The following is a 7,802-nucleotide window of genomic DNA, read 5'->3' on the forward strand; positions in this document are numbered from 1 at the left end:
TAGGCTCTTCGCTCCCTCTGACTGGTCCTGGGCCCCGTCTCCAGTGGCTACTCCAGCAGGCCTCTGGAACGTGGCCTCTGCTCTGGCCAGCTCTGTGCAGTGCCCTCCGGGGACTCTGTGGCCTTGACTGTCCTGGCTAATTCCCTGTTAAGGCGTGTGCAGGTCTGTGAGACAGAGGGCAGTGGCCTTTCCACTCCTTCCTCCTACCACCTAGCTTTGTCCAGCTGGAGTCCAGCCAGGCGATGTGGCCTTCACACCCCGCATTCCTTCCCTGTGTGGGACTGTGTGGACTGGCGCCTGTAGAGAGACTTCCCCACCACCACCCTGCTCTCTGGCTAACCCCGGTGCCTAACTCCTTTGTAATCCTGCTTGGCTGCCCCCTTCCCCTGCCAGGCCTTTGCTCCAGTGCACATCTGCCTTGTCTGTGCTGAACCTGCCCACGTGGCTACCTGTCCACTCTGGCTTGTAGTCTGTCTACCTTGTCCCCTGGGCCTGCAGAGGTCTGATGTTCTGTCAGCACTCAGAGGTGCCTTGAACAGGGAGGCCATGGGGCAAATGACTAAAGGAGCAGCCGCTTGGTGTCAGCCGAAGAGGGAGTCCTAATCACGGCCGAGCTGAGGAGGCAGCTACCTCACGCTTCTCCAGGGCCTTTCCCGAGCCCCACAGAATCCTGGCTTCTTTCAGACCCTCTGACGTGTCAGCTGCTTTCCTGCCCCAGGCTTTTGTGCTGATCACTAGACCTCTTTCCCCACCAACAGACAGACAGTTGACTGATGTCTGACAGGCCCCACACACGCTTTGGGCCTGCCTTATTCCTGTGCAGGCTGTGGGAGGTAACTGGAGGTAGAAAAAGGCCACACTGACTTCCTGGTTGTTATGTGAGCTTGTCATTGGGAACGGGATTCCTTCCAGCTCTCTGGGGTCTGCCCAGAGAATGCTCAAATGATGTTCAGCCTGTCGTCCACCCGGTGAGACTTCAGGAGCTGTGCAGCGCATGTGACTGTGAAGGTGGAGTGGCCGTCTGAGGACTAGGCTGCCTGGTCGCTGCGCCAGTGTTGACGCTGCTGCAGCTGGTCGCTGGCGGTGTCGGTCTTAGGCAGGTGTGACGCCTTCTTAGTGTCTGAAGAATTAAACTGTAGACCTCAGGGACGCTGGCTGTGTCTTGACAAGATGGGCCAGGAGAGGGCGCTACTGCACAGCACTCGGTCGGAGCCTCCAGGTTAAGAAGGAGGGTGTGGTCTCAGGAATGGAGGAGGGGTTTCCTGCCAAAGGCTGGTAAGGAGCTGGGCTCTGCATTAAAAAAGGTCCAGCGAGAAGTCTAAGGGTGCCAGAGAGACTAGAGAGAGAGAGAGAGACAGAGACAGACAGAGACAAAGAGACAGAGACAAAGAGACACAGACAGACAGAGACAGACAGACAGATCTTAGACTGAAAAGATCTATTCTGTAAAGATCTAAGCTGTAGGGCTGGAGAGATGGCTCAGTGGTTAAGAGCACTGACTGCTCTTCCAAAGATCCTGAGTTCAAATCCCAGCAACCACATGGTAGCTCACAATCATCTGTAACAAGATCTGACTCCCTCTTCTGGAGTGTCTGAAGGCAGCTACAGTGTACTTACACACAATAAGTGATCACAAACAAACAAGTAAAAAAGAAGTAACAAAGATCTAAACTGTAGACTGAAAAGAAGAAAAAATCCTTGCTCCAGGATCACTGGCAGCTTGTAACCAAGTTGCGGGTGGGTGGCCAGCTCTGCCAGGCTACACCAGGCTTTCGGGGGCGGGGGGGGGGGGGGGGCGCGGGTGCAGGTCAAACAGATTCCTTAACGCCACTCAGTTGTGATGATTGTGAGACATACGGGCTGCTCCACTCCAAGCCCCAAACTTGCCTTCAGGCCAGGACTACTGGAGGGAAGTGACTTCCCTGAAGGCCCACAATTCCCACCCCACTGCATAAATGCCGGGATTCCCCTGCCTCAGCTTCTTTATCATCAATAAAACAGGATTAGCATGCCAATTGCACCACACCCCGAATGCCAGTGCAGGATCCTTGAGTTCCGTGCCTTCTTCCATGCCAGGTTCTGAGGGCTGGGGACCGCCTGACTCCCCTCCGACTTTCCCCTCAGTTGATGGACACAAGTGGGCACAGGCTGGCAGATCTGGAAGGAAAGGGGGTACCTGTGTAAGAGGCTGACAAGGGATGCCTCTGCCTGAAACCTCACTGGGAAGCCAAGAGAAGTAGGTGGGGTTGGGTCACGGGGCTGTCCTTCATGCCCTGGAGGCCTCACCTATGGCTACCTGAAGAGTGCTAGCAGTGTAGGGAAAGAAAATCTGAGGGCAGATGGGCATGCTGTGGGGAGAGGCCGAAGCGCGTGGGAAGACGGCGCAGGGCAGTGGTACATCTGAGCAGTGGCCCGGGAGCCAGGGGGTCAGCAGTCCTTTGCTCCTGGGAGTCAGGATGCTCATGGGCTGGAGCCTGACCCCGGAGGACGTTGGGTGGTGGTGCCAGGAGCTGAGATGATGAACGTAGAAGGTGGCATCTACAGGTCAGTGACAGTCTTCAGGGAAGAGAGCTGCTGCCATGAGTGGACAATTACGTCACCCATGACAAGAATACAGGCTCCTCTCAAAATAGTGCTTGCACTCAGGAAACCTGGTCGATCTACCACCTCAGTCGACCCTAACCCCAGGGCACACATATGCATCAGGCAATAAATCTCCAACTATCCTCTGAAGGAAGAGGTCAAACCTGGGGTCATTGGGCTACATACTGAGAACTCATATCATTTCTGATCAATGCCCAGGTCTGCCCACTTGCTGCAAGACTTGGATGCATCTGGTACTTCTGTACCCACTTGCACACCTACTAAAAAGGCCCAGAACGTGGTCATAGAGCTTCTCCTAACCGACAGTTTCCTTAAAAAAAAAAAAAAAAAAAAAAAAACTGTGAGCCAGAGTCTAACTTGTAAAAAGTAACAATGTAACAATGACCTGCTGTTCCTGGCTTGGTCTTCTGAATAGCTGAGAGTAAAGGCCTGTGCCACCATTGTCCCTAGGGTCCAGTCTGAGGTCACTCTTGGCTTTGGAGCATACCCCACAACCCACTGCTTGCTGCCCCAGGGTCAGTGTAATCACCACACAGGCAAATGCCCCATGTTGAAGAAGAGCGAATTCAAAGAACTCCAAAATAATTTCTTCTGATCCCGTAACAAGTGTGGTGGGGGAGGGTGGGGGTGAAGAGTACAATCCTAAAGCAACATGGATTTCCTACAAAATGCACCTCGGTTTTCCTAAACAGCAAAATGGATCCAGTGAGAAGCATCAGGAGAAGCAGACTCACAAGGGTCTCAGGTGCACACTGGGTGGGAAGGGGCAGGGGGAGAGTAAACGGGTCCCACCAGAGCCTTGCTGCATCTCCTGCTGTGCCTCAGGCTCCCGCTCAGCTTCGTGACCAGCCAATCCCGCCATCCCTGCAGCCCCAGCCTCAGGGCCTCTGCGAGTGCCAGTGCTTAGAATCGGAAGTGGTCTGCCCTCCCCACTGAGCCTGTTTCTTAGTCTGTAGAATGAGATTGTCTCTAAAAGTCTAGCAAGGCAGGCTCCTGGCTCATAATGAATGCTCAGTAGAGGGGAGGGGCCTGCTTCTGAAGCACCACACTGAGGTGGTGCGGCACCCCAGCCTCGTGGTGATTCTCTACAAAGCCAGTGCGCACTGTGTGTCTTGTGTGTCTTCAGGTCGTTGAGCGAGCCCCTGCTGCCTGCGCTCAGGCTTGCAGCAATGAGGTCCAAATGGGCACGAGGAGGAGGAGGAATTCCCCTGCAGCCACTTTTGTGATTCCCTCCCCCCAACCACCACCACCACCACCACCACACACACACACACACAGCATGAGGCAGATTTCCCAACCTGGAAGAATAAGGTGGGATAGATGGGACAAGATGGCGAGTTTCCTGGTGTGGCATTGGGTGGCTGACTGTGGCACAGGCCTCTGCTCCTTAATGAGAAAGGCAAGGCCCGCCATGAGGAGGGAGACACCAGGGTGGAAGACCACGTCATCACCAGGCACTGAAGAAGGTGTGGAGGGGAGGGGAGAGATGGTTCTCTCGGTGGGCCTCTGTGGGGGAAAAGAGGATTTCCCCCTCCTTGGTGGTCTCGTCATAAAAGACCTCTTTCTACCCCAGGAGCGAGGAACAAGGAAGGCCTGAGATCTGGGCACTCACTAGGCCAGCTGTGGTCCCAGGACAGGTGGCCTGAGCTGTGGAGCCTCCGTTCCAGTTCCTCTGTCCCTCACCGACCTGGAGGTAGTGGAGCATGACAGCCCGGAAGTCCCCGCTGCTCCTTAGCAGGCTGACAGCACCAGGTTGGGGGTCACTCCCATGAGCTCCCTGGGACAGAGGAGGAGAGCACAGGGCTGGTGCGTAGCCTCTCTTCAGGGCTTCTGTAGTATGGTACAAATCCCGAGGCACCAAGAACATGGCGTCTGGCGAGAGGGGGGTCCTGGTCGTCATCACACACGGGCCCTCCCAAGCAGCAGCAGCAGGTGGGTGAGCGTGAAAACCCAGAGATGAGGTCCGGGCCTGCCAAGGGAGACTGGGTGAAGAAAAAATAAGATGCAAGCTAGATTCAGGTCCAGATGCCAAGGTGGACCCTGGCCTACAACCAACTCTACAGGAGTGGGCAGGACCTAGGCCATTTCTGTCAAGTGGGGAGCCCTTGGTAATGTTCCTCTTCCCCTGGAGGCCACTATGGGAAAGTCTGATCCTGGCCAGTACTTAGCTCTGCAGTCCCTAGACCCCATGCCCAGCGGCTTGTTGGCAGGGGTTGCCCATGAGATTAGAGGGCACAGGTCTGGGTCAGAACCCAGACTTGGCATCTGCCAGCAGTGTAACCTAAGTCATGCTCCTCTGATTTCTTAGGAAATATATCTCACCAGCCCCGTCTCATGGTCAGTGGGATTAAATGAAATGGCTCACATCCAATGTCTGGGCGTGAAATTTGTCTAACAAATTTCAAGATGTAACCAGATGTTTCTAGGGGCTCGGATGTGGCTTCAGGCCTTTCCTTGAATTCTTGTATGTAATTCTTTATCTACAGAGTCACTTTCCTGCAAGGGGGAGCTAGTGTACAGTTGGACAGTCCCTCCTAGTCTCTGTGCCTATATCTACTGAGCCATTGGGGACCTGGCCACAGTCTTATTGGGATGTAGGCCCCGGATAGGTGTCTGGAGCATTCCAGACTCTTGCTGTTGCCGTCCCTTTTCAAACTCACAAGGCATCCATCTCTGGCTATCACTCTGTGGCAGCCATCTTGTGTCTCCCTTCCTGGAAAGGAGTCTCTGGAGCCCAGACACCAGCAGCAGCCTTGATGGGTGGTGGCACTGGCCAAGTGCTCTTCCTGGGAACGGTAGTACGGGAAGAAGCCACTGGGTGGCGCTGAGTCCTCGAGGAACAGAGCCCCTCTGCTGCTCCAGCCAGCTTCGTGGCCTGGACCGACTTCAGCCAGCTGGGCCAGCTCCTCCATAGCCAGGGGCTGCTCATGCGTGCAGAAGGGCAGGTACTCTGAGCCCACCTTGGAGAGGCTGGGGGAGCCCAGCGGCTCCTTGTCCTGTAGACTGGTAGCCCGCAGTTGCTGGTACAGGTGTTCCGGGTCATCCCCCAACAGGAGGCTCGGAGAGATCAAGGGACTGAGCTCAGGTTCCTGGTTCTGCATTGCCTAAGAAGAGAGGACTCCGTCGTCCGGTGCTGCCTGCGCCCTCCCTAGTCCTATCTATATTTGGGAGGCTTCTAGAGTCCACACCTGATCAGGGCTCCCCTCTGGGGAAGTCCAGCACTGCTCCTCACTATAGTCCAAACCTGGGCTCTCTAGCCTCACTCACTCCCCCCACCCCACCCCCCGCTGGCTCTGTTCAGCATACCCTGGGCCCACCCTCAGGCTGCCTGGGCATCTGCGGCCCTCACCCCACAAGTCTCCCTCAATTCCCTCCCTGTAACTGTTATCTCAGGATTGCTTTTCTTCACCTGCCTGCTTTCTCTGCCTATTCAATGCCCCCGACACTTTTCCAAGAAAAACAAAAAAGAACAAACAAAAGAACCCAAGAAATTGTTTCTTCTTCCAACATCCTGATCTCCGCTGACTCCCCTAACTAACTCTGTTGGGGACACACAGGCCTTCGCTTGGCCTTTCCTGAGCAGGTCCTGGGCGCACACCATTGTGCTTTGCGACCTTTCCTGGGTAGTGACTGCATATGGCTCCTGATCAGGGAGGCTTCCTTTGCCCCCTGGGTTAGTCCCAGCACCTCATTGGCTGACCCCTCCCAGGCGAGGACTCTCGTTCTTTGGCGCACCCTCTGCTGTGAAGCACTCGTATTGATTTGCTTCTCCCCCCCCCCCCCCCGACTATAAATTTCATCTATCTGGTCTACTTCCGTTTCCACGGGTTCTAGAAAAGCCCTGCTGCCCCAGCGGTCAGCAAAGAGTAGAAGGAGGAGGGGCAGAAAGTATGGAAGGAAGACGATGAAGAGACAAAGATGGGGCTGTGGAGGTGGCTCAGGGGTTAGGAAGAACACTGGCTGCTCTTCGGACAGATCCAGAGTCAAGTCCCAGCGCCCACAGGGTGGCTCAAGGCATTTGTAACTCCATTTCTGGGAAGGTCCAATGTCACCTCCGTGAGCATCAGGCAGGCATGTTAGTGGTGTGGAGACACACATGCAGACAAAACACCCATGCACATGAGAGGGGGAGAGAGGGACAGAGGGGGAGGGGAGGGGGAAGGCGAGAATGAGAGGGAAGAGAATGAGGAGGCCCACAGGTTTGGCTAGCGTGGAGTTCTTGCTCAGAGTCGGTGGGGAACAAGCCATGACTGATGAAGAGGCAGAGAAGAGAAATGGGGGATTCCTTCTTGGCCAGGGGGAAACAGAGGCCTGGATTCTCCACTTCCGTCACTGCCCATTGGACTATTTCCAGTGGCCTCGATCTACTCCAGCTTGGAGACTCTGGATTTCATGGCTAAGATTATTATGGTCTGGGCTCTGGCTTTCCTGACTCTTCTAGGGGTCTCAGCTCTTGAATCAGCGATAGCCCCTAAGTCGCTGAATGTCACCTAACTCCTGGGGAAGTTAGATCATGGACTGATGGTGCCAGGGAGGGAGGGAGGGACCAGAGCACACATCTGGCACTGCAAAATGCCCCTGCTCTTAATCTGCATAAAGTCACAGGGATGGACTTGTCTAACTGCACGGTGATGGGGGAGCAGGCTGAGCAATGGACCAGGGACTGTGCCCCACCTGTCCCTCTGAAGCCTTCACTGTACATGTGTGTATACATGTTCCCTGTCCGAAGGCCTGGCACGGTGACTATGCCCTCCCTTATTTGCATAATCTTGGCAGATGCAACCGCAGCTAGATGAGTTTTACTGGGTTAGGGTATGCCTTAGATTTAGGACTGGCAAACTTGGACACACTCAGGGAGCCTGAAGGCCGTGTGATGATCTCTTGTGGCAGCACCTGGAGTGACAACTCGTCCCCAGGAGCCCCAAGAAAGAACGGACTCTGTGGACACCCTGGCATCAGGCTCCAGGCCTCCAATGCTGTGTAGCAATGGACAGGACCATCATCTAAACCCACCGGGATTACAAGTCAGCTGTGGCAACCTTAGGATCCTAGCAGGTATCAGAGGACTAGATGGCTCACTGTTGAGTTGGAGGGCCCTGCTGGTACTTCCTAAGGAAACCCCCTATGGTGACTCGCCCTCTACCTAGCTTCCTGCCATCGAGGGGGTGCCAACCAGGACTGACTGTTCTTAGGGAGGA

The 7,802-nt window shown here is 55.0% G+C and overlaps 2 protein-coding genes across 2 annotated transcripts in view; both read right to left on the reverse strand.

Annotated features, from left to right (window-relative positions):
* Slc25a48 (solute carrier family 25 member 48) overlaps positions 1 to 3,466 on the reverse strand; it is a 44,859-nt gene extending 41,393 nt beyond the window's left edge. The window contains exons 1-3 of the mRNA XM_052157638.1: positions 3,397 to 3,466; positions 2,287 to 2,538; positions 2,027 to 2,157 (exon numbers count right to left, since the gene is read on the reverse strand). Coding sequence (XP_052013598.1) covers positions 2,027 to 2,157; positions 2,287 to 2,538; positions 3,397 to 3,466 — 453 coding nt within the window. The remainder of the gene's footprint in view (positions 1 to 2,026; positions 2,158 to 2,286; positions 2,539 to 3,396) is intronic.
* An 898-nt stretch (positions 3,467 to 4,364) lies between these two features.
* On the reverse strand, positions 4,365 to 5,705 carry LOC127664967 (uncharacterized). The gene is made up of 2 exons (XM_052157273.1): positions 5,265 to 5,705; positions 4,365 to 4,586 (listed from the first exon to the last, which is right to left on the reverse strand). The coding sequence occupies exons 1-2, from the start codon at positions 5,703 to 5,705 to the stop codon at positions 4,365 to 4,367; spliced, it is 663 nt and encodes a 220-aa protein (XP_052013233.1).
* Positions 5,706 to 7,802: the final 2,097 nt, after the last annotated feature.

Source organism: Apodemus sylvaticus, chromosome 14, assembly GCF_947179515.1.
Source record: "Apodemus sylvaticus chromosome 14, mApoSyl1.1, whole genome shotgun sequence".
Taxonomy (NCBI): domain Eukaryota; kingdom Metazoa; phylum Chordata; class Mammalia; order Rodentia; family Muridae; genus Apodemus; species Apodemus sylvaticus.